This window comes from Neovison vison, chromosome 5, assembly GCF_020171115.1.
Source record: "Neovison vison isolate M4711 chromosome 5, ASM_NN_V1, whole genome shotgun sequence".
NCBI lineage: Eukaryota > Metazoa > Chordata > Mammalia > Carnivora > Mustelidae > Neogale > Neogale vison.
In genome coordinates this window covers 121,120,449-121,147,895 of record NC_058095.1, presented here as the reverse complement: position 1 = coordinate 121,147,895, position 27,447 = coordinate 121,120,449, and the positions used below count along the sequence as shown (strand labels likewise).

At 37.1% G+C, this 27,447-nt stretch overlaps 1 protein-coding gene across 2 annotated transcripts in view; it reads left to right on the top strand.

The window, feature by feature from the left end:
* Nucleotides 1–27,447, top strand: part of DIAPH3 (diaphanous related formin 3) — a 512,938-nt gene that overhangs the window by 260,981 nt on the left and 224,510 nt on the right. For both annotated transcript variants that reach the window (XM_044249843.1, XM_044249842.1), the window contains one exon: nt 21,459–21,698. In XM_044249843.1, coding sequence (XP_044105778.1) covers nt 21,459–21,698 — 240 coding nt within the window. The remainder of the gene's footprint in view (nt 1–21,458; nt 21,699–27,447) is intronic.

The window sequence follows — 27,447 nt, the reverse complement described above, 5'->3', positions numbered from 1 at the left end:
TTTAGTGTGATTATTTTTTTAATATAATATCTGGGACTTGTTACACTTAGAGGAGGGTTTGAATGATAGCAGGGAGAGTAATTTTGGAGTTTCAGTTCAATATATAAGTATTGCATCAAATGAGTAACCATAGAGCAGCCAAGTAACTACTTGACAGTTAAATTATTTTGACTTTTCTTCAGTGATAATACATTTGCCTACTATATCCCTCAAGGTCCTCCTTTAGTATTGCAAGAACTGAAACTAGGGTAGAGTAGGTGACCTAACCCCCATATCTGATAAACAGAAGAGAAGGATTCACATTCAGGATTTCTGTTTATATTTTGTTTCCACCATACTGAGTTGTTTCTAGGTATAAGGTTCTTGATATGTTAGCAAAGAAGTTGTTGTATACAGGAGGTGGGCAAAAGGCAAATGAAGGGAAAGTTTTTTAAAAAGCTTTATCTTATATTGCATTTTTGCTTAGACCAGTTCTAGCTCTCCTTCTCTTTGCAGAAACCAAACACCATTTTTTTTTTATCTTTGGAAAGTCAGAGCCCAAATGGGATGGAAATCTTCTGTCCTTTCTTGAAGAGCCTGATGAGTGTAGATGTTTCTGGAATGTGAACTGCCTTATCAGGCTCATTACTCTTGTGGCCTGACGACTGACTTCATTGAGAAGCCTTTTCCTCATTTTCTGGCCTCTGCTTGACAGAAAACTGGCACTGGGATGCAAAGGGTTAGAGTCCTTGAAAACTTTTCTGGGATACCCAGAATCAACTGTATAGTTTCATTTAACTTGATTTGTGCCATGGTCCTGAGACAGAAGGTGATGGTATTTGGTCTTATATTTTCTCTCGTTCATTGTAGTACTTATCTGAGTTTTGTTTTGTCTTTTCCTTTACCCTCTTTTCTTATATTTTCATTTTGTATTGAATTGTATGTTTCATTAAACATCCTTATCTTCCATACCAGACGTGGCCCTTTTGAAAGGATAAATGTGTTTGTTTTCTTTCCTTTAACATTGGGTCAAGTTTCCTGTTCTGCAACTCAACTATTATCCATTATTAATGTTATTTTTCTTTCTTTACCACAGATGGCAATTTTGTATCTAAGTCTACATATTACATTTATTTAAGTGATGGGATTGGGACAAAGAGATTCCCCAGCCCCCTCTATTAAAGAGCTAATGTTAAGTTTTACACCATTACTACCGTCCTCATTACTACCAAATTATGTAACATATTATATTTGTCCAAGTTCCCATCTGCTAGGAAAATCTAATTGTGTGTGTACTGTAGCACTTACAATATATTAACTTATATTGATACATTAAATAGTCATGATTTAGTATAAATTTTAATATGTTTAGGAATTCTTATAGTTGGTGGCTTTATGTTGAAATTGTGATTTTTGATTTTTTTTTTTTTTTCCTATTTTTCCTCACTGATGTCACATAATGTGTGTCTCCCTGTAGTAAGCTGTGTGGCATTACTGAAGTTTTATGCTCTGGGGAAGTAGAGTTTGTCAGTTCTATTTTATCAATGTTTCCTTTGAAGGTAGCTGCCCTTGGAACCACTAGCCACAGTGAAGCACCTAAATCATTCTGATCAAATCAATGCTGGTATGTTCTGAAAGGATGTAAGTTTCCAGCAGCTTTGTAGTCAGATTTTTTTCCCCTTTTTTGGAGGGGGGGGGGAATATTACCCTTTTTTTCCATTTAAATTTATTTATTTTTCCTTTTTTTAATTATTATGTTCAATTAGCCAGCATATAGTACATCATCAGCTTTGACATAGTGTTCAACGATTCATTAGTTGCGTATAACACCCAGTGCATCACCACATGTGCCTTCCTTAATACCCATCACCATCACCTGGTTACCGCATACCCTCAACCCTCTCCCCCTGTAACCCTCAGTTTGTTTCCCAGAGTCCCGAGTCTCATGGTTTGTCTCCCTCTCTGAATTCTTCCCATTCAGTTTTCCCTCCCTTCCCCTGTAGTCATCTGCGCTATTCCTTATGTTCCATGTATGAATAAAACCATATGATAATTGTCTTTCTCTGTTTGACTTATTTCACTTAGAATAATCCCCTCCAGTTCCATTCATGCTGATGCAAATGGTCTAGGTTTTTTTTTCTTTTTTCTTTTTTTTTTTTAAGACTTTATTTATTTATTTGACAGAGAGATCACAAGTAGGCATAGAGGAAGGCAGAGAGAGAGGGGGAAGCAGGCTCCCCGCAGAGCAGAGAGCGGATGTGGGGCTCGATCCCAGGACCCTGGGATCATGACCTGAGCCGAAGGCAGAGGCTTTAACCCATTGAGCCACCGGCGCCCCGTCTGGGTTTTCTTGACACTGTGTTTATGCTTTGCGTAAGCTCTGACCCAGAATTTTTTGAAAGTATTCAGTAGTGTGAATGTAATTAAGAGAAAACCAGTTCATTTAGCTTCATGACACTCCATTCCTTGATTGTTTAATTTTCTATCTACCATTCTGTTCTCTCTCATTCTATTACTTGATATACTTTTGTCCTTGTTTACTTTTCTAAGTTTTTCTCTTAGGAGCAGCTATATCTACTATGTTCTTAGCCCCTTATTTCTCACTAGATTCTTAAAATCTTTTTTGAAACTATCCATAATTCTGACTGCTGGTTTTTAGTCGTTATCTCTCTTGCCAGTTAAAAACGACACCCCCCCATCCTCCACCCAAATGCAGGTTTCTACATATTTTCCCCTAATCTTGGCTCTGTGCCACAGCCTGAACTCTGCCGTCGAACTGCCCTTTGTCTCACCACACCTTAATCAGTATCTCCATAGTTCTGTCGTTTTGCCTGAAATGCAGATACAGACCTGGCAGCTCTGGCGTCTTCTGACAAAGTAACAGATACACTTAATGACTAAAGATACACTTAATAACAGCGGGAGAGTTGCTGGAAGAGTTGTTGTATCACAGTGATTTGGTTTGAATGCTCCCATAAGCACCCACCAAATCAATGGCTTGAGCTGAAACCTAAACCCAAAAGCCAAATGCATTTCTGAAAGGACATTGATTTTATTTTTAGAAACCTATGAATGAATTTTATTTGTCCTCATGTAGAAACTGAGAATAAGAACTGCAAGCAATCAATGCTAAGAAACACAGTAAGGTGTCATTCCTAATGGGTTTATATTTGAAATAATACAGAGACATCTTTGCTATTAATATTCTGGAATCAGAGAAAGAGCAAGAATTTGTAAAATGGCATAGGAGAAATTAAAGTGAAGGCCAGGAATTGGTCATTTAAGCATATTTGGGGGTAGTTGTCACCTTAAACTATGAGATAGTTTGCAAATGTTACAAGAAAAGGCCCTCTTGTTCTTCATTACTTTGGGATAATCTGATCTACAACACTTGTTTTTTCCTGTGTCCCTATCTCTTACCTCTACCACCCCTGACCCCACTTCCCCCGTAGTACCATCCAGAACTTGAATGTCTGCTAGTGAGGTCAACTTCTAGAGATAGAGATAAAAGGGTCAGCTGGCTAGAATTAACATCTAAGGATCTAACTGTGAGGTATATATATGTGTGTATTTGTGTGTATCTTTCAGTTACAAATTTCTCTTTTACTCTGTACCTTTTTTTATCTGGTCCACTGATCAATCTTGAGCATGTAATTAATTAACCACTTGCAACTGTAGAGGATTTAGCCAAAGTGGCTCTTAAATGTAAGTATCATGTTTATGGTATTTTGATGATTTCTCATAATCCCTCCTTTATTAAATGAAGCCCTGAAAGTCAGGCAGGGATCGCTATGCCTAGAAGGCTTTTGTTTTACTCGTGGTAATGAATGGTAATGGGGAAGCCAAATTTAAAATACAATAAAGTGTGGGTATTAATTTTAGAATGATATTATTGACAAAACATAAACCCTCAAAGATGGTAATACTGGGGCAGTCTGTCATAACTGCATATACTTTTGTTTTTTCGATTTGTTGATTGTCTAGTGTGTTTCGGGCCCTATGCCTCTTGCTCTAAATGTACAGTCTTTTTCCACAGAGCTGCTAGTGATCTCTTATTATAAAACTTAATGGGGGGGTTAAATGACATGTCACCTCTAAGCTTAAAATACTCTAAACGTTTTAAAATTTACTTTTTGTTGTATTAATAAAGCCACTCCAGCTTTATTTTGATTAATGATAATGTGGTCTATTCTTTTCATTCTTTTCCTTTTAAGATTCTGTTGTTACAGGCAGCATATAAGTTTTTTAATCCAATTTTTAAAAATTTTATTGTGTTATGTTCATCACCATACAATACATCATTAGTTTTTAATGTAGTGTTCCAAGATTCATTGTTTACATATAACACCTTCAGAGTATAGGGATAGAGGGAACATTCCTCAACTTCATAAGATCCATCTATGAAAAACCCACAGCAAATATCATTCTCAATGGGGAAAAGCTGAGAGCCTTCCCACTGAGATCAGGAACAGAACTAGAATGCCCTCTCTTGCCACTGTTGTTCGACATAGTACTAGCAAGAGCAGAAGTCCTAGCAATAGCAATCAGACAACAAAAAGAAATAAAAGATACTCAAATTGGCAAAGAAGTCAAACTCTCTCTCTTCATAGATGACATAGAACTTTATGTGGAAAACCCAAAAGACTCCACTCCCAAATTACTAGAACTCTTATAGCAGTTCAGTAATGTGGCAGGATATAAAATCAATGCACAGAAATCAGTTGCTTTCTTATATACTAACAATGAAACTGTAGAAAGAGAAATTAGAAAATTGATTCCATTCACAATAGCACCAAAAACCACAAGACACCTTGTAATAAACCTAACCAAAGAGGTAAAAGGTCTACACTCAACTACAAACTACAAAACACTCATGAAAGAAATTGAAGAAGACACAAAAAGATGGAAAAGCATTCCACGCCCATGGATCAGAAGAATAAAAATTGTTAAAATGTTGGGGCGCCTGGGTGGCTCAGGTCATGATCCCAGGGTCCTGGGATCGAGCCCCACATCAGGCTTTCTGCTTGGCGGGGAGCCTGCTTCCTCCTCTCTCTCTGCCTGCCTCTCTGCCTACTTGTGATCTCTGTCTGTCGAATAAATAAATAAAATCTTTAAAAAAAATTGTTAAAATGTCTATGCTGCCCAGAGCAATCTATACTTTCAATGCCGTCCCAATCAAAATACCAACAGTATTTTTCAAAGTGCTAGAACAAACAATCTTAAAATTTGTATACAACCAGAAAAGACCCCAGATCACCAAGGAAATGTTGAGAAAGAAAAAACAACACTAGGAGCATCATGTTGTCTGATTTCAAGCTTTACTACAAAGCTGTGATCACCAAGACAGCGTGATACTGGTATAAAAACAGACCATAGACCAGTGGAACAGGGTAGAGAGCCCAGATACAGACCCTCAACTCTATGGTCAAACAATCTTCAACAAAGCAGGAGAAAAAATCCATTGGGGGTGGTGAACAGTCTCTTTAATAAATGGTGCTTGGGAAAATTGGATAGCTATGTACAGAAGAATGGAACTCTATAATTCTCTTACACCATACACAATGATAAACCCTAAATGGATAAGAAACCTCAATGTGAGACAGGGATCCATCAGAATCCTAAAGGAAAGCATAGGCAGTTACCTTTTTGACATCAACCACAGCAACTTCTTTTAAAACATGTCTCCAAAGGCAAGGGAAACAAAAGTGAAAATGAACTTTTGGGACTTCACCAAGATCAAAAGCTTCTGCACAACAAAGGAAACCATCAACAAAACAAAGAGGCAACCCATGGAATGGGAGAAGATATTTGGAAATGACACTACAGACAAAGGGCTGATATCCACGATCTATAAAGAAGTTGTCAAACTCAACACCCAAAAGACTGAAAATCAATTCAAAAAATGGGCAGAAGACATGAACTGACACTTCTGCAACGAAGACACATACAAATGGCTAGCAGACACATGAAAAAAATGTTCATCATCATTAGCCATCAGAGAAATACAAATCAAAACCACATTGAGATATCACCTTACACCAGTTAGAATGGCAAAGATTAACAACAAATGTTGGAGAGGTTGTAGAGAAAGGGGAAACCTCCTATGCTGTTGGTGGGAATGGAAGTTGGTGCAGCCACTTTGGAAAACAGTGTGGAGATTCCTCAAAAAATTAAAAATAGAGCTACCCTATGACCCTACAAGAACTACTATGTATTTACTCCAAAGATACAGATGTAATGAAAAGAAAGGCCATATGGTTTCTCTTAAGATCACATAAATCTTTTGCCTTTTTAATCCAATCTAATGATTACTACTTTTTTCAGTGTAGTATATTGAACACTTTCTTCTAATGTGGTTATGTGGGTTTTTTCTTCTAATGTGATATGGTGGGGTTTTCAATCTATTATCTTGTTATCTTCTCTCTCATCTATTCTTTGGTACTCTTTCTCTTGGATTGAGTATTTTGGTGACTTTATCTTTTTGTTGATTTTCAGGTATTACTCTTTGTTTTATTGATGGTTGCATTAGTGTTTATAGTCTCTATGTTTGTTTGTTTTTTAAGATTTTATTTATTTTTTTGACAGATAGAGATCACAAGTAGGCAGAGAGGCAGGCTGAGAGAGGAAGAAGCAGGCTCCCTGCAGAACAGAGAGCCCGATGCGGGGCTTGATCCCAGGACCCTGAGACCATGACCTGAGCCGAAGGCAGAGGCTTAACCCACTGAGCCACCCAGGTGCCCCTGTAGTCTCTATTTTTAACTTCAAGTCATATTAAACCACTTTATGTGTGATATAAACTCTTAAAACAATGTCTTCCTGTTTTCCATTACCGGTGGGCTTTGTGCTCTTGGTACTCTACATTTTACCTCAGCATGGGTTTAAAACTCTTAACACATGGTTACTGTTTTTACTTCCAACACTCTGTTGTCTTTTATATCTACTTACATACATAACATTTCCCCGTATTTTTCACTTATCTGTGCAAATCTTGACTTCCATCTAGAATACTTCTTCTCCCTGAAGAAATGCCTGTAACATTTCTTCCAATGTTAATGAATTCTTTCAGTTTTTCTATGTCTGAGCAAGTCATTTTTTCACCTTCACATTAAAAAAAGTGTTTTCATGGGTATAGAATTCCAGACTGAAAGCTTTTTCTTTCAGTCTTCTAGATGTGTTCTACACATTACTGCATGGTCTTCTTGTTTGAATTATTTCGGGCAAGAAAATTTGCCATCATTCTTATCTTTGTTCAATTGTACATGTCTTTTTTCTTTATTACCTGTTTTCAAAAATTTTCTCTTCCTCATTAGTTTTGAACAATTTGATTATTGGGTACCTTGGGTGTAGTTTCCTTTATATTTCCTGTCCATGGATTTCACTGAGTTTGTAGATCTATGGGTCTATAGTTCTCATTGAATTTGAAAATTTTCACCATTCCTTTTTTTCAAATACCTTTTTTCTACCTACTTCCTGCATTTCAGGGACTTAAACTGTATATGTTTTATTACTAAATAAATATTTTATTATTTACGTATATATTAGTCCTTTTGAAGTTGTTCCTCCCATAATAAACCTCCCACTGATGCTTTTTTTGGGTGTACTTCTTCATCTTTTTCATTTGTGATAATGTCTGTGGCTATGTATACAAGTTAGTTTTTTTATTGTGTGCTGTCTAATCTGCTGTTTTTCCCATTCAGTCATCCTACATCATAATTTTTTCTCTAGAAATTCAGGCTTGGGTATTTTAAAAAATATCTTTCACCTCCTTAAAATTCTCAATTTTTCCCACAACCTTCTCAAACATATGAAATAGTTTTATAGTAACTTTTGCCTGTTTATGCTTATGTCATTTGTGCAGTTCTGTATCTTTATTCATTAACATTTCTCCTCAATGGTTAAATTTTCCTACTACTTTTGGTGGCTAGTGATTTTTGTTTGGGTGCCAAAATTTTTCTTTTTAACATGTTGCACTCTAGATACTTTTCTATTCTCCTAAATATTCTTGAGCTTTGTTTTGGGAGATAGTAAATAATTTGCTAATAGTTTGGTATTTAATGTGGCATGTATTTAAACTTTGTTCCATGGAATCAGACTAGCTTTCAACCTAGAGCTTTTTCAACCCCAAGAGTGAGGCAATACTCTTCTGAGTATTCTACTGAATGTCCCATGTATTTTGAAGTTTTCCCCACTCTGGCTGATGGGAACAAGTACTCTTCGCAACCCTGTGTGAGAGTCAGCATCGTTACCTCTGGTGCTCTTAGATGATACTTTCCCCAGCCTCCAGTGGCTTTTCTCACATGAGTGTGCTGATCTGTACCAGAGCTAAAAACATAGGGGGAACCTCTTGAGATCACCAGAGGTTTGTCTCTGTGCTATCTTTCCTTTCTGGTATTATATCTCAAGAACTCCAGTTGCTTTAGGTTTATCATATTCCTGTCTGCCTCTCCTCAATTTATGGGGAATCCCCGACTCCACCTGACTTCCTTCTCCTTGTGCCCGGCTTCAGAAACACTTTCCAAAAAGTGAGTTGGCAGTCACGGCGCTCACCTTGTTTCCCCTTTCTCAGGAGACACTGTCCCACACTGCCTGGGGTCCACTCTCTGAAAACTATTTCTTCAGGCATAAGTCTAGTCCCTGTTTCTCCATCTTTGGCCAGAAGAGGAATTTCCCCTTGCAATTTTGAATGGTTTCTAATTTTATTACAGTTTGTAAGATGATGGAGTGTCTGTTTTTTGAAACTCATAGTTTACTGCTCCCTTCCTTACTTACTGTGTTGCAGTCCTATTCTTTTGCTGTCCCCACCTCAGATTGACCTTTACTCTTGCAGCTGCTTCTGCTTCAGCCCAAATGCCACTTCATCATGGAAACACACATCATTTTCTCTCTCCTATACCCTGCTTAGTCCTAGCACATTGCCTTATTTCAAAGGATCTTGTCTACTGCTCTTTTTCTCTTCCTTCCTCTGCTTGCTTACTTATAGTACGCTCCATTTGGACAAGGAGGTTCTTGTCTTATTTAATGGGAATCTGCAAGGCCAAAAACAGTGAACACAGTAAATGTTCAATAAATATTTGATATATAAACAGATCTAACTCCAAAAGTAGGCATTACCATTTCATAGATGAAGCAGCTTGTTCACTCTCACCAGTAAGTATTACTGCTCTGCTGTGAACTCAGACTTTCATGCCACTAAAAAGTAATCATTCCTCTATTTCTTGGGCTGGCCACTGATCTTGTGTTTCTGTTTGCTGTAGGTACCCACTGTCCTGGGGTTGTTTTTAGTGGTGGTTTCTGTCTGCTTCATTACTGGAGCAATTTATTTTTAGTATTTAAAGTTTAACTGTGAGATAATAATAGATGCAAATTACTTAGAACTTTCAAGGGGGAGCTGAAATTGTTGAACTTGAAATTAAGTTTTTAGAAATTTTGGCTCTTCTTTTCTTTGGGATTTTAAATCTTCTAAGTAGACAACTGAAAAGTGGGACATTTAAGCCCATAATAGGAAATGTGGTTTCTTTGTTGCTTTTTGGTATGGAAACATGATTCTTTCTAGTTAGACCCTCTATGTAGTATTGAAATTTTATGGCCCAATCTGCTTAATTTGTTTCATTTGCAGAAACAAAATGAAACATCATTACAGTCACATACTAATTACTAGCCATACATCATTCATTTGAAATAAAGCCTAAAGCATTTTGTAGTTATAAGCAAAAAGGTCTCTTATGATTCATCACTTTGCAAACAACATTGTTTTAAGGTTGCTTTTTTTAGATCCAAGTATCATCTAGTGCCTGGGAAACATTTTCTGTATTCTGCAAATCTCATTACATGTAGGTTTCCATAGTCTCTTCTGACACTGCTTTGAAAACAGTGGAAAGGGGGAAGCTGGACTCAGGGAACTAAGTCACTGTGGAGCCAGGCAGTTGCATCATACTTGCGACTTAAGATGTAATTGTGGCTGTTGGCTGCTTTGTGTCTCATTTGTGAGGCCTTCTCTAAGGGTCTTAAAGTGCATTTTTAGTAAAATCGTGTAAATACTGTAATATTCTACTCAGTGGGCTGTCCCTACTAACACAAAGGTGAAAATTTGACAGAAGTGTATTATATACATACTATTCACATAGACTTTAAGTATCTCCCTATAAATTGTTTATTAGAAAGGAAAAGTATAGTCACGTTACATAGGAAGAACTGGCGAGCATCACTTTAACCAAGTATGTCTGTGTGTGTGTGTGTGTATAAGATGGAGAGAGAGTGTGTGAGAAAGCAGATAGGACAGCACAGAACTAGCTGAACTAGCTGGTTAATTTGGATAAATTCTCTTTTTTGGTCTTCTTAAAACAAATTATAATTTTTTAAAATTCCATTTACAGTAACATAAAAACATAAAATACTTAGTAATGAGTTAACAAAAGCTGTGTAAACCACTAGCAAAGATAAAACCGAACAAAATATGCAAGTCGTCTATTATAAGGCAGCGGGCAACCAGTAGAGGAAAAATTGCAAGCCTAGAGAGAGCAAACTAATCTTAACTTCATGAATGCCCAGCTTTGGCCTAGTGAAAATTTATAGTTAACAGCAGTTGAAATAGAAGTTGTGTTTTTCTCTAAGCAGAATAGGCAGAGATCAGAATATATAGCAGTAGAAAAAGCTGAAATCGTCTGGGCATTGAATGGGGTGGGATTGTGCAGAAAGGAAATCCGGTCGTCCTTGTGCAGATCTGCATGGAGTTTGCACCTGGATCCTGGGCTGTTCCTATGCTGGACAAGATTAGTCGCACCGCACCTGCTACAGGTTGTTAGTGGAGCAGAGATCCTAGAGGTCCAGCATTGCTGGGAGGCTTGGATTTCTGGCTTTGCCAAAATAGAAAGGTAGTCTTGGCACCTCACTTACTTACTTGGCATTTACTCAAACTGGAAAGGTTTTACTTTAGGAATGAGCACCACACCCTAAAGAAGTAACTACTCTAGACCACCTTAAGGAAACCTATAATCCAGCCTTGCAGACTCCTCTGGGAAGAAACTTGGACGGTCGTCCAACCAAGTTAGAGGAGCTGGGGCAACTCATTGACTTCCACCAGCTATACTAACAATGTATAACTCGGGCATGTACAACTTATGGTGATCACCCAGTGATTTGCCTGCTAAAACAAGAATGAACATTCCTTGACTGACTTTTTTGCTTAGCATAATATAAGTCAGAGAAAGATAAATACCATATGAACAAAACAGATGAACATAGGGGAAGGGAAGGGAAAATAAAGAGAAAAACAGAAAGGGAGACAAACCATGAGAGACTTTTAACTGTAGGAAATTAAGGGTAGCTGTTGGGGAGGTGGGTGGGAGGGGTGGCGTAACTGGGTGATGGGCATTAAGGAAGGTACTTGATGTAATGAGCCCTGGATATTATATGTAACTGATGAATCACTAAATTCTACCTCTGAAACTAATAATATACTATATGTTAATTAATCAGCATTTAAATTAAAAATTTTTTAAAAAGAATGAATATTCTTTAAATATTATTTAAAGGAATATTATAACTCAAAGTTGCTGTGATATTATAATATTAAATAGTAAAGAAAAATAAAATGGGATTTATCATCAAAAGAAAAAAATCAAACCAGACCTACGATGGCCCAGATTTGGAATTTCACATGCAAAGCCTTTACTGCGGATATTATGAATATGTTCAAAGAACTAAAGGAAATTATCTTCTAGGAGTTAAAAAACAACAACAACATGGTTTTAATTGAGAAATCTCTGCAGGGAAATGAAAACTATAAAAATTTGCCATATGGAAATTTTCAAACTGAAGAGTTTAATAACTGAATTGAAATATTTAATGAGTACGTTTAATGGTATATTGGAGGGAGCAGAAGAGTCAGTGAATTTGAAGACAGCTCTATAGAATTTATTTTATCTTAAGAGCGTAGGCCAAAATAATTTGTGTAAAAAGGTGAACGGAACTTTAGGTATTTTTGGGTAAATACCAATCATTCCCAAAACACCTATAATTGGCATCCTCAAAGGAGAAGAGAGTAAGATTGTGGCTGCCAAAATATTTGAAGATATAATGACCAAGAAATTCCAAATTGAGTGAGAAATAGAAATTTCAAGTTCAAGAAGCCCAGCATACTCCAAAGAGGACAACGTAAAGAAAAAGCCACCTTGGCACATCCTAGTCAAACTGCCTACAGCCAGAAATGAAGAAAAAGTCATGAAACTAACTTGTTGCAGATTGTTTGGGTGAGGATTGGTGGGGGAGACACATTGTTTATAGGGAAATGAGAGATTTTTGCTGACTGCAGAAATAATGGAAAGTGGACGTCAACAGAAGGATGTAAGTTGTTGAAATAATTTAAAAAAAAAAAGACATGTAAACTCAAATTTTTCTCTTTAATAGATACCCTTCCCAAAACAGGGTACAATAAAGACTTTTTAGTGAACTGAGAGGGTTTGTGGCTGGCAGATCTGTCCTACAAAGAATGCTAAAGATTGTACTTCAAACCAAGGGGAAATGATACAGGATGGAAACTCAGATCCTCAAGAAGAAATGAAGGTGCCTAAAACAGTAAATAAACTGTTTTCCCTTCTTCTATATTACTTAAAAGAGAACTGGTAATTAAAAAAACAAAAACAAACAAACAAAAAACCACTGCAGGTTAGGACTTATAATGTACATAGACTTAAAAAATATGATGGTAGTTGCACAAATGATGGGGGCACAACAAATGGAATTGTGCTGTTAATACATTACATGCTGAAATGAATCAGGTGGTGTGAAATGGAGGAAGGCTGAGGCAGGAAAAGGAAAACATGTACAGATGCAATATGAAAGTCATAGTAATGCTAAGTAGACTGCTACAGAAGGATGTATCAGTAATGTAAGGATGCATTTTGTTAGTCCTAGAGCAATGAGAAAAAATAAAACGAAGAGTCAGAACTCAGATGCCAGTAGAAGAAATAAAATGGAATACTAAAAATTGCTTAATTACATCTCTCTCATCTTTTTCCCTGCTTCTGTAGTTGAGAAGAAGAGGGGACAAATGGAAAACGGCAACAATAAGAAAAATAGCCTAACTATGGCTAGTTCAGAGAAGGTATACTTCAAGGCAAAACCTATTATAAGAAATAGTGATATTACACAATGATAGAAAGAGGAATTTACTAGGAATAATCATCTTAAATATATAAGCTCCTAATAACAGCATCAAAATTCATCAAGCACGAACTGGCTAAATTAAATGTAGAAATAGATAATTCCCTAGTCCTAGCCTGTAATGTCTCTTTTTCAGTAAATTCTAGAAAAAATATAGACTCCCCCCTCCCCCCCAAAAAAGTAAATATATAGAAAATCAAGGCAGTTCTCTCAACTCTCTTGTTCTAGTATTTGTGGGGCTTCCTCAGAACAACTGTAGAATATTCCTTTCAAATAGACATGGAAGGTTCACCAAAGTAGACCACTTGGGAATGTAGAATATATCTCGGGATTTTTCAGAAGATTGAAATCTTGCTGAGTAGGTTTTCTGTTAAAACTTAACTGGACAATAATAATGGAAAATCTCTGAAAATTGCATAATGTGGTTTTTAATTACTTGTGGGTCAAAGAAAAAATCATTTTGAACTGATTGCAAATACTGAAAAACAAAACCAGATTTTCAAATTACAGTTATCAAGAGTCAAAAGAATTTCAATACAGAGAATTAGACTTGAACATATATGCAAAAATTAACAAAGTATTTTTGTATCAAATATTTCAGTGCATGAAGAGTATGTCATGACCAAGTGGTACAAGGTTGACTTAACATTTAAAAATTAATGTAGTTAACCATATTACCAGAAAAAAGGGAGAAAAATCACATTATCTAAGTAGATGCAAAATGAGAAGTATTCAGAATTTGAATTTGTGATAAATAAAAATTCTTAGCAACTAGAAATAGGAACTCCTTCAACTTGATAAAGGACATCCACGGAAAACCTGTAACTCTCCTCATAACTGATGGTGAAAGCTTAAATGCTTTGTCGTTTATGATTGGAATTCAGGCAAGGCTATCTATTCTTACACTTCTATTCAGCATTATAATGCATGTTTTAACTTGTATAGTAAGAAAAGGAAAAGAAATTAAGGGCCTGTGCATTGGAAATGAGGAAGTAAACCACCTTTATGTGACCTGATTATTGTAAATCCCTTATGAATTCACATAAGCAAACTTGGTTGAAGTAACCAGTGCATTTAGTAAGATCACAGAATATTCAGATACCCGAGTAAGTTGTATTTTTCTCTATAAGCCATGATATATACTAGAAAGCAAAATAAAAATAGTACTGTTTACTTTAGCTCCAAAACTAAAATACTTATGAAAAAAAATTCACTAAAACCTGCTAATTTTCTACATCAAAAGCCATAAGACACTGCTGAGAGAAATTAAAGAAATTGTAAATGAGATATTTACCAGGCTTATAAAGTGGAAGGCTCAGTATTAGTAAGATCCATTTTTCTCTCAAATGATCTTAGATTTCTAATATATGATACACATTCCCAATCAAAATCCCAGCAGGTTATGTTAAAGTAATTGACAGGAAGTTAGTTACAAAAAATTTGTATGGCATGCAAAGGACCTAGAAGAGTTAAAAATCAGTTTTGAAGAAAGAACATACTTGGAAGACATAGACTACTGATGCAATATCAAGGCAGTAACATTTTGGCTTAAAAATACACAAACTTTTTCTAGAAAGTTTAGAAATAAACCCACGAAGATACTATTATCGACTGATTTTCAACAGAGACTTCATGGCTAATGAGTGGGGAAAGGAACTTTTTTGCATCTAACTCTACTGCAGTGCTTGGATATCTTGCGAACTGAAATGAATTGTATCGTATTACACAGGATACTTAATGAGGAATGGAATATAGACCTAACATGCAAAGACAAAATATCAAACAGGTTTCAAGTGGTAAAAACTACTTAGCGAAACAGTTTAACAATTTCTTATAAAGCATACATTTGTACTGTTTTTTAGATACTTAATAGAAATGACAAGATTCATACAAAAAAATTCATAAGGTCCTGTATTAGTTTCCATGGGCTTCAACAACAAATGCCCACAACTGCGATGGCTTAAAGCAACAAATTTATTCTCTCACATTTCTGGAGACCAAAAATCCTAAATTGAGGTGTTGGCAGGTTGGTTCCTTCTGGAGGCTTTGAGGATGAATCTGTTCCCTGCCTGTCTTCTCACTTGTGTTAGCTGCTCCCAGTCACGACTCTGTGTTTTCTAGCTGGTAGGATGACTCCAATCTCTGCCGCCTCCCTTGCATCGCTTTCTCCTGTGTGTCCCCCCCCCCTTTTTTAAATTAAAATGACATCAGTTACTTAATTTAGAGCTCACCCTAAATCCAGCATGATCTCATGTGGAGATCCCTAATCACATCAGCAAAGACCCTCTTTCCAAATAAATTCACAGGTACCTGGCGTTAGAACTTGACACACCATTTTTCCAGTCCTTGTTTAACCCAAACCCTACGTTGCCTCAGACTAGAAAATAAGAGTCTCCCAACATGTTATATGTCTGGTATATTTTTACAATGAAATCTTGCTCATTAATAAAAGCGAATAAAGTACCTGATCACATATATATGAATCTCAAAGTCATTTTGTTCAGTGAGAGAAGCCAGACATGAAAAGTGTTTACTGAAAGTTTTATTAAAATAAATTTCAAGAAGAGGCGAAACTAAGTTATTGTGATAGAAATCAAAACATTGGTTTCCTGTGGTAGGGTGGGAATTGTCTGGAAGCAGACATGAATGAATTTAAGACACCAGAATGGTTCTGGGTTTTATGCCAGCTTTTTAATTCATCAGATATGAAACTTCTGTGTTAAGAGTATTTGCTAAGACTGCCAATTTAAATAAGAAGTCTCTCGCTCTCTAGCTTTCCCACTTACAGATCCTGAGCATCTACAGAACTCATTTGGACCTCCTGTGAAATCTTTAGTGGTCCAGAATTGATAAGTACTTGTAAACAAAGATAAAGCAATATCTGATGACTATAACCAATGTTCTATTTCTTGACTAGCTAGAGGAATATACATCTTATCCATTTAATAATTTTTGTATAATTCTTGGCTTTGCTCCTATGAAAAATATAAAAAAACATACCATATGTACATTGCTGTTCTGTAGTTTTTAAAAAAAATAATTTTAGCTTCAGAGCTTTAATATCATAAGGACACATTTATTAATTTTTTTGGGGGGGGGCGTATTCTGAGCACTGCCCAGGCATAAGGTGCTATTTAAATAGCTATGTTTTTGATACATTTCTTTCTTTTTTTTTATTTTAAGATTTTATTTATCTTGAAAGCATGAGTAAGTAAGCGGGGTAAGGGGCAGAGGAAGAGAATCTCAACCAGACTCCCTGCTGAGTGTGGAGCCCAATGTGGGGCTTGATCTCAAGACCGTGAGATCCTGACCTGAGCCCTAATCAAGAGGGATGCTCAACCAACTGACCCACCCACAGACCCCTTTTGATGTATTTCTTGACATGAAATGTTCTCCCCCACCCCCACCCCGAGCATTCTGGAAGTCTTGAAAATAGTGGCCAACTCATAGTAAAGGGTCGCTATTTTTTATGTAGTTTAGCAAGGAATCAAGTTAAAACCTTTTTTCTAAGTGTCTTAATTCTCTTAATAGATTCACATTTCTTAGAGGTCGCTTTCCTCTCTGCCCTTCGTCATTTTCTTTAGTCTTGGACAACGAAGCATTTGTTTCTTACCGTCCTCCTTGCTTTTCGCACCTCTCCCACAGAGAACGGAAGAATTAGCTAATAAGGAAGTATGAGTGGAGAGTGCAGTGTGAGGGGCTAACAAACACGAATCTGGAAAATACTCAAAATTCAGCACAACAGGAGGTAGTCGGGAAAGGAAAGGAGTCTGAAGTAGTAACAGGCAATGCTCACAGCAGGGTCATCTCCATAGTGTTTTGTCTAATAACTACTGCGGCGCAATTAAAGTCCATCGTACTCCTGGAAAAGCATAGGAGTAGGTTGAGTATCAGATGGTTTTTAAGTCGTGATTATTAATTTCCACACTGTGATGCTCTGAGTGGCACGCACACATGATTGGCGGCGAGTTAGCTTGAGGGCTGTGTCCTACTGGTATGTGACCTCGAAGGAGTCCTTGAACCTTTGTGAAATCCTGTTGTGTTATTCCTGATACATGCACAAAACATATGAAGTAAAGGTTTAAGTCCGTGAAGACTGGAGTGAGTGACTTTTCAATCAGTTGGTTACTTACAGGGTTAGCCAAATGAATGGTTAAAATAGTTTTGAAACAGCCTGAGGGAAGAATAACAAAGATACAGAGCACGTACTGAAATTTCTTTTGAGGGGAGTCTCCGCAAGTCTGCAGGCAAGAAGGTGGGGGGCAAATGCAGCAAGCTTTTTTTTTTTTTTTTTAATTTTATTTATTTGTTATTTGTTTGGCAGAGAGACAGCACAAATAGGCAGAGTGGCAGGCGGAGGGAGAGGGAGAAGCAGGCTCCCTGCTGAGCAGGGAGTCAGATGCAGGACTCAATCCTAGGACCCTGGGATCATGACCTGAGCCGAAGCGGACTGAGCCACCCGGTGATTCGCCCCAGCGAGTTTTGAATAATCTGGTTTCTGAATATCTCTTATCTATAAAACAAGGAGAACCAGATATGGTATTATACATAACTGGTATAGAAATGTCTAATTATATTTTTTCATCAGTAAAACAATGGATGACATGGGAAAAACATAATCTTAATGAGATGATGGAAGAGGACATCTTCCTGGGGACTATTACTACTTTTTACCCTTAAAAAAAAAAAAAAAAAAAAAAAAAAGGATTTATTTATTTATTTATTTGACAGAGAAATCACAAGTAGGCAGAGAGGCAGGCAGAGAGAGAGAGAGAGAGAGAGAGGAGGAAGCAGGCTCCCCGCTGAGCAGGGAGCCTGATGTGCAGCTCGATCCCAGGACCCTGAGACCATGACCTGAACTGAAGGCAGAGGCTTAACCCACTGAGTCACCCAGGTGCCCACTACTTTTTTACCCTTTAAGACAGACGGAAGGACTCCGATGATCTAAAGGCGGCAGTCCTGATTTAGGTGACTTTCTTAGTGCTGAGTGGGCTTCCACTCAGTACCTGTTGGTCATTATTCTCCAAAGGTCTTTCATTTCATCTCTTCTCCGACAATACTCATGTTGCCAATAAACACAAGTGTGATTGTAATGGTTACCCGTGGTGTTCCAGATACTGCTTGCGGTTTGATTTTCACCAGTCACTGTTTGAAAGGTATTCTCATTGCAGCGCGGGCCATCTATGGTCATGCGGTGGGGAGATTGCGGGAATCCTTCCCCTGCTTTCATACAACAGTGAGATCAGAGTATTTTCACTTTCACTTTTAAGCCTTTAGATTGATCTTCAGATTACAATCCATCGATTTGGTGATGCAAGTTTATATTACTAAGACTCCGTAGCAATAAATTGAAAGGCTACCTCTGTGAAAGCGGAATTCTAATTTCTTCAAGCATTCTAATTATTAGCTGTCTTATAGTTTAACTTCTATAACTCTTCTCCTCCTCCTCCTCCTCCTTTTTAGTGACTTTCTGTTACCACTGAGAGGGAAATGGAGTGCTCCATTTCTGCATCCAGCCTAGCCTGTGGCAGACAAATGAGAGGTTCCTTAGCAAGCCAATAGAATTCAAATCCTGTGTTGACGGATCACAGATCACATAAAGTGACAAAGAAACATCATTCTGGAATTTTTTTAAAAAATTTCTAATACTTAACCTTTTTTCTTTGATCCAGTATGACAAAAGACTTGGTTTGATTAATGAGAAAGAGATCCCTGTGATTATCCTAAATCTTAAGATTTAGATCTTAGAATGTTATCGTTCTTTCCTGGTTTGGTTTGGTTTTTAAATAACGGGGACAGCCAAGTGTCCTGGAGGATCCGAGTAGGCTATTTTAATAGAGGACTCAGGACCTTAACACGCATCAGGTGATCTCTCAGATTCTTTTCCAACTCAGTGATTTTTTTCACTAAAATAAGTTTATTTCCTATGCGTCAAAATGTTTTTTGAAATTTGGAAGGAAAACAATATGCAAAGGATGTCTAATTTTAAAAGATGTTGCAGGATTCCTTTCCTGACTTTGCTTGGTCAGGCTTTTTCATGAACTCGTAGCATTTTGTTCTGCATTACATCATACACTTACTCTATCTTTTCAAGGTACCTGTCCCCAGTGCCAGGTAGACTCATTACTCATACAAATCTAGGTTATATTTTTCTAGGAAAATTAATTACTTTATACTGGCTACATATGGTTAGCTTGTCAGCAGGAAAGCTTCAACATATTTTGGGTCAATATAATATAAGCATTTAAGCAGAGTTTTTTTCACTTTGGGCATAAAGTAGTACATTAATATAGGTTAAAAGTAATGTGTTTTGTAATACTGATATTTTCCTGATACTACTGATTGTATACTGATATGCGAATACCTCGCATATTTACTGCAAAGTAACAAAGTGTCATGAATGAGGATACAAGTTGAAAACATGCCATGGGCACATCATATACATTTTGAACGACCATAATATGTGTATTCAGGTGATTACTCCTCTCTCTTATTATTCTAAAGGATCTATTAAATGTAATAGAACATTATACAGAATTGGCCCAATATAATATGAATGCCATTTGCAATGTTTAAGGATAAAAATGTAGGGAATTTAGCCCATTTGGGAACATTTAAGAACCATGAAGCAACTTGATGAGAAGTAATCACTGCTGAACTCTACTTCATGAGCTGGACCTAGAAATCCAAACAGAAGGATTCATGCCCATTCACAATCAGTATTCTAATAGGGCTTCATTTTATCTTTTTAACATTTTATATTTATTTTATGGAGCCATTATTAGTTTTTGCCTTTTTTTTTTTTTTTTTTTTTGAGTCTTATTTGAGCTTACTGTCTTCTTACTTTCTTGTTGGAAGAAAAAAATCTTCCTCTAGACAGGCAAACTTGAGATATTTTTTAGAGCTCTTTGTAGAGAGGAGTCATTAACTACATTAGTCGAACTCTTAGGATCTTGGCTGTATACACTTAAATGTTTAATCTGTCAGGTGGCTGGGGAGAACACTAAATGTGACTTAGCTCTTTATATTATTTACTAAGAAACTTTTCAGTCACTGTATGGATTTGGTCCATCAGACAATGTTCTCTCAGAGCTATGAACAGAGAGAAAACCCCTAATGCCCAGTTGTGGTTAGGCAGGGCTGCTAGGCTGTACTGTTAAACAGCTAACCAGGGTCGGGAATAGCCTTTTGAATCTAATAAATTCAGGCCTTTGTCTGGTCTACTCAATTTTAAATAAGTCATTATATTATGAGCAGATAGTCTTGTGCCTCTGGAACAGAAATCCTATAAGCTTTGTGTGGCATTGTCCTTTACTTTTTTCTTTAGGGTCTGTGACTGACAGAATTCTTCCCTATTTTAACCCTCTGGTGTTCTGTCACTCCCCACCCCCCCACCTTGCCTCTCACTGCTTTTGATATTTATAATAGTTGTTGAAATTCAATAGTTTTACTGTTAATGCCTCATCAAGGTGTTTTAAGTCTAAATCCCTAGTATATTTGCCCACGGAATGCATAGCTTACATGCCTTTTGTCTCCAGCCTTCAGTTAAATGGCTCTTCTCCCCGCTTGTGGTGGGAAGCTCAGGCAAGAACTTGCTGACCCTCTAGCCTTTCTGTTCTTTTTGTACTCTTCAACCCCCCACATTCACAAGGGAACCCCGAGTCCTGAACAGGGTTCACGTGGCGTGAGATGGATCTGTGGCTCCGCGAGGCTTCTGTCTCTGGCTACGCCCATGTTCCCTAACACGGACCCTGCTCATTTAGTGTGTGTCAGGAGTCATTCTACTTGTCTGTGTTTCTCAGGAAAGTCAATTTACTACAAATTGGGACCTATTTACTTTCCCTCCATCTAACACATACTGTTAGTCAGCAGGGCTTCTGAGGACAGCGGTTGCTATTTGAAGAAAACAAACCCACTTTGGATCTTTCTGAATGCTTTAAACATGACCCCACATTTTCAATATCGAACAAAAATTAATGGTAGACCTGCTTTGTCATTTGTTGCCTGTGTACCCTGTTACCGTTTGAAAATTCGGTTTCTGTTAAGAAATTATATGCACTCGATTACTTGACCATTGTCATCAAATTAAAGCTTTCTTTCCACTGGGCATCTAAATTGCGAATTTTTCTTCTCTGAGGAATGACTCTTGATTGCTCACAAAACACAAGCAGGGCTCCTCTCCCTGCTATCAGTTTGAAGGGACATATTGCTTCCTCGGCACTGTCATACCAATAAATCATCCCAGATTACTCGCCGTCATACAGGACTAAAGTATACCATGCATTTTAAAGGAAATCTGCTATTTTCTTTTCCATCAGATGAGCAATGTGAAGAGACTGCGGCCACGGCTCAGTGCTATTCTCTTTAAGCTGCAGTTTGAAGAGCAGGTGAACAACATCAAACCTGACATCATGGCTGTCAGTACTGCCTGCGAGGAGATAAAGCAGAGCAGAAGCTTCAGCAAGTTGCTGGAACTTGTGTTGCTGATGGGAAACTACATGAACGCTGGCTCCCGGAATGCTCAAACCTTCGGATTTAACCTTAGCTCTCTCTGTAAAGTGAGTTTGTTTTTTAAAAACACATATTTGCCTGAACACTTCTGAAATGTCAGCCCTGATTACATTGTTTAAATATTTTTAGTTTGAAGTGCCCGTTATCAGGAATTTGAACGAAACCATGAACCCAAACCCAGAGTGAACTGAGCTAATTTACTTAACCTTGGAGCTAAATCCAAATATTAATTTTCTCTGATCTGCAAATTCAGTGGAAGGATTTTGTTTAATAACAGAATTATGTTGTAAACCCAGGCTTTCCCAAACTAATGAAATGGAACATCAAAATATTATAAAGTCTAATATTCAATTCAGGTAGCTGCAAATGATGGTATAGACATTTTGGGAATTGCTTAGGGTTGCCACTACATTTTTTTACTGTTAGGATTTAAATATTTCGTTGTTTTTGTTTTTGTTTTGGCAAGCTGACTAAAGGCAGAAAAGAATGAGACTGCTTTATATAAGTGGAAAATCATTAGGAATAAACATGCCTCAGGAGTCTTTGATGATTTTGAAATGTTTCTATCTAAATATAATTTTAAAGGATGTGAAAATCAAGGAAGTTTAGAGATTTTTTTTTTTTTTTTCTCCTGGGTTCTTCCACAGGTTAAATGTCCTTATGGCAAATATATTCACTGTTTTATGTAACAGGAGCTCTTTCCTCAGAAGCGGGCTATAGTAATAGCACTTTATTGATCTGCTTACAACAAATTCTTCTCTGTTACACATCACAAGAAAAGCTTTCTTTTGTTCTTGACCTGCTAACATCTATACTACCTGATTAAGGAATTTGATGACTGGTTTTCCTCACTGTCCAGGAGTTCACTTCATGCAACTTCACCTGTATGAAAGACCTTGATTAGTATGCATCTGTTTCCAAACTTAAATCTGAAGAGGATTTCTGCTTTTACGAAATGTGATTGCTTCTCTACTTTACACTATTTGGCATATGGAGGGTTTCATGGGAACGCTCCACTTTTCGGTAGCTGGGGAGACCTGTGTTGATATTTATTGCCACTGAGGGAAGGTGGGATGTAAATCCAGTTTTAGCTTTGGGTTTCCTTGAATAGTTGATCTCTCAGTGCTTTCATGACTTTCTTTATACAGTTTTCCTGACCTATACCTCCTGTTGGCATAAAAGCTTGTGAGCTAGCTTTACTCCATCTCCACCTTTTTATTTTCCTCTCATTTTCTGAGCCTGATATATTCCGTTAAGATCCCTGGCCTGGGGGCTGCAATTCATAATCCATGTATTAAAGACTGGAGTAAAGTATGGAGGGCTTACTTATTCCTGTGCCAAACGCTTGACCTCATCGTCTCATTGAATGGATATAATTATTTATGTGGCATACATGGAACCCCTGTTTTTCACGTGTAAATTATTATGATTAAAATTTTTAATAGAGCTATATCCAAAAAGTTATGACAACAGAGTTGAGAGAGAGGCTAGCTCGGTTAAGGGAGAACAGCTAACCATTCAGAGAGGAATGGGAAGGATCTGGAAGTATGAGTGGATGTTCCTGAGAAGGAAAGGCATTCTAAGCGGTAGCCATCAGGTGGCATGAAGGGTCATATGATGGCATATGTGAGTTCACCAAGGGATCAGAAGCTTAGGTAGGAGAAGCATAGGGAAAATGGAAATGAAGTAGTATATTGGTCTAGATTAAAAATCATCTCCAGTGGCACACCTGATGGTAAAGATTAATGGAGACATGTTCTTTAATTCATATGATATTCTCAGAGATGTCCCGTAGCAACCTAATTCTAATAGCAGTATGGAAGAAAGTTGAGCTGCTCTGTCCAGTCCTGGTACCATGAGCCATGTGGAGCTGTTTACAATTAAATTAATTAAAATTTAAATAAAATTAGGGTATACCTCAGTCATCCTTGCCACGTTTCAGGTGAATAAGTGTCCATATGTGTTGGCAGTGTAAATAGAGCACATTTCCATCATGGTAGAATATTCTCCTGGACCACACTGGCCTAGAGGGTTATAGTTGGGAGAGACTCGGTGACTGGCTGACATTTAGCAAGTGACTGAGGAACTAAAACTGAAAAGATAGATGAGGAGGATGATGGAGATGCCTTCATTATTTAACAAGTATTTTGAAACGGTGTGTGTCTGCTATTAAACAGTGACTGTATGTCGAGACAGTGGAATTACAAGCTTTGACAGTGACAAAAGGGTTTGGGGTAGGATGGGAGACGGGGTGAAGGGGAGTGACACAGTCAAGGAGCATCTAGGGAACTGTGAGAATATGGTGATAATGAACTTGGAGGTGGAAAGGCGAGGAGGCAAGCACAGCTGCCAGATTCAGGCTTTTCCTGAGCAGGGAAGCAAAGGAAGACGAGATGAAGAGCACAAAGTCACGGAGACATTTACACCAGCATATCAACTGGAGTTTCTTTCTTTCTTCTTCTTCTTTTTTTTTTTTTTTAAGATTTTATTTGTTTGACAGATGGAGATCACAAATAAGCAGAGAAGTAGGCAGAGAGAGAGAGGGAGGAAGCAGGCTCCCCTCTGACCAGAGAGGCCGATGCAGGACTCAATCCCAGGACCCTGGGATCATGACCTGAGCTGAAGGCAGAGGCTTTAACCCACTGAGCCACTCAGGCACCCTGGAGTTTGTTTCTTAATGTTAAGTGTCTACTTGTTTTGAGAGCTTGCATCTCAGAACTCCAGCCGACTTAAAAAAGTTGACCATATGCCCTCCCTCATACTTTCCTTGCAGAGTAGCTGTTGACAAGAGATGAGGTCTGATTGTTGAGGTAGAGTAGCCCAATACAATGCCTGGTGCATAGTAAATATCTGAGTGAATGACAATGTGATAGACAAAATGGACACAAATTTTTCCCTCTTAGTTATGTAGTTGAAAGTAGACGTCCTCTCATACTGCTATACAGTGGCTGATGCATAGTAATTTACAAGTGCAATGAATGTTGATATTATTTCACTAGAGTTAATCTGTAAACTAGTTAATCTGTCGCCAGATAAGAGCCTGCTGTATTTTCAGGCAATGATACTAGATACTTTGATCATCCGTATTAGAAACCTTCTATTGTGCAAGAAACAAAATAAATACCACAACTTTATATTTTTTATTAGCCTACATGTCAAGTTGAAAGCATATATTGAACAAGATGATATCTCATCATGTTTGTTATCAGAAGCAGCAGCTTGATCTCTGACTATTGTGATTGAATTTTCACACTGAGTATAAAGCATTTGGTTTGACGATAAGTCCCCATAAAAGGAATTCCATATTTATTTGACAGTAGAAAGACAGGGTAATGTTTTAATCTGTTAAAACATGCTGGGTAATTATATGACATCTAGTATTCTATATTCAGAATCTTTAGTTTTAAATACCTTTTATAAATTTAGCTCGAGAATGAAAAGTGTAGCAAATTCATATTAGGGTGTTAACTTGACATAGTTTAGAAATAATTACATGAATAGTGAAATCTATATACATTATAGTTGAGTTTGGGGGGCTATAGTACATCTTTGCATACATTTATAATTGAGGAAACTAAATACAATAACTGAGTTCAGAGGGGAAGTTTTGTGAGCTTTTTTAAATCCTAAATATTTGATGCGGCCTATGATAAATAAACATAAAAGTAAAATATGAGATATAAGAGAAACACAAGTGAGAATCTGTTAAGATACAGGTGTTTAGGTTTGAGACTCAGTGAAGTGCAAACATGGTAATGAAACTTCACATGAGCTAAAGATGAGTTTTCTTTTATTAACCAAACGTGAACTTCACAAGAAAATTTGCATGTGTATTGTTATAAAAGAAAAATACGATATTGAGCCACGGTCTTTAAAACAGGAAACGAAAGAATCAGTTACATTAGGTTCTTTCTTTTGGAATTATCTCTCGTCCCCTCCCCCTTTCCTTTCCTACATGTTTGGATCAGAGCCTCTTAGGGCCTGACACTCCAAGAGAACCCTTATGGTAAGGTACAAACGTACTTTTCAGTTGCATAATGCTATTCCTAGTTGAAGTAAAATGGTAGAAGTACCTTGCTTTCTGATGGCTTGGCTATTTAAAAGGATAAATCTTAGAATATATAAAAGAATGGATGGACTTCTTTTCATCCATAAAGTCCTCCCAAGATAGTCTAGACTTTAGATAAGAATTGGATAATATGCAATTAGAAATTATATTCTTTTTTCTGTACCTGCTATTGATTAAATGGAAACCCATATCCTTAGAAATTCAGTCTGTAAATGGTAGGTGAATGCCTGACCAAAGTGCCCACCTAGAAAAAATGTGTGTGTGCTTTGTGTTGAAGTTAATTTTCTGTTGTTAGGGCAAAGATCCTTCCCCCCCACCCCCTTCTTCAGGTAGATCGGTATTCTAGCAAAAGAGTGAGTTGACCCAATCATCAAAGTTTAACACCATACTAAGGTATATGAGAGGGTTTTAACTTATAAATTTAAAAAGCAGATGTTATCAGTCTATACACAATAGGTATAACATGTGTTTACTATTTCTTAATGTCTAATGATAGGTAATTTCAGAGTAACAAATTATGCTCATCAATACAACTGGATGATGTAGCCATAAAATGTAGCTTTTTTTTTCTGACTAATTAAATAAACTATATCAGGATATAGATATAAATTTTGAAAGAGTTTACAAATTGTAATGACTTTTGTCAGTGTTTATGCTGGGTTTTTTTGAAATTATTGATTCCATTATAAATGTAACAGTATTAATCACTTTGTAAGAAACTTTTCTATTCTAGTTGGTGGTAGAACACACAGTGAGTTCATCTCAAAGATGAAGTCATCAAAAAATACATAGTAATGAGAGTGTGGAGGGGTTAGAAGTTAGGTATTAAAAGGACAGGCAGCAGGAGACAAGATTTGTTTTTGTCTCCTCTATTGATTTTGATTTTTTTGTCCATTTAAAAGATTTTTTTTTTTTTTTTTTGTCCATTGAAGTGCATGAAATTTTTATCTCATCTCCTATATATTCTTTTACAAGCACAGGCTAACCAAAAGTAGAATAAAGCTGCCCAGAGCTGTGATGAAGAAGATTTTTATATTTATTCTTTCTTTCTTTTTTAAAGATTTATTAATTTATCGTAGACAGAGAGGGCTCGATGATGGGGGATGGGGAGGAGAAGCAGAGGGAGAGAGGATCCTGAAGCAATCTCCCTGCTAAGCGCAGAGCCCAAATGGGGCTCTATCCCAGGACCCTGAGATCATGACTTGAGCTGAAATCAGGAGCCAACTGCTTTACTGACTGAGCTACCCAGGAAACCCTGGAGAAGATTTTTAAAGGAAAAAAAACAAAACCAAAAACTGTTTAATTTCCTTTTTGCTTAGTGCCCCCACCAGCTCCAGTGGGTGATTTCTTGAAATTATGAACACCTCTTTTTAGAGTATCTTGATTATCAACCTGGAGTACTCTTTAAGAAATACTGATGTGTCAGCTCCACATTGGATCAATTACTTCAGCATGTATGGATAGGGATCTTGATAAATGGCTTTTTAAAGGTCCCCCAGGTAATTTTAATGCACAAACTGAACTGAGAATCACTTTGTCTTCTGCCCTACTTCTTTATCCCAGCTTGGAAAATCCCCGATGGGTGGTATGGAACCAGAGAACAAACATACAAAAACAAAACTTAACCAACACAAGAAAAAAAAAAAAAAAGAAAGAAAGAAACAGCTCCTTGTCTTCACTTAAGGATGAGTGGTGAAAATATTTTTAAAAACTACTGCTTTTTTATC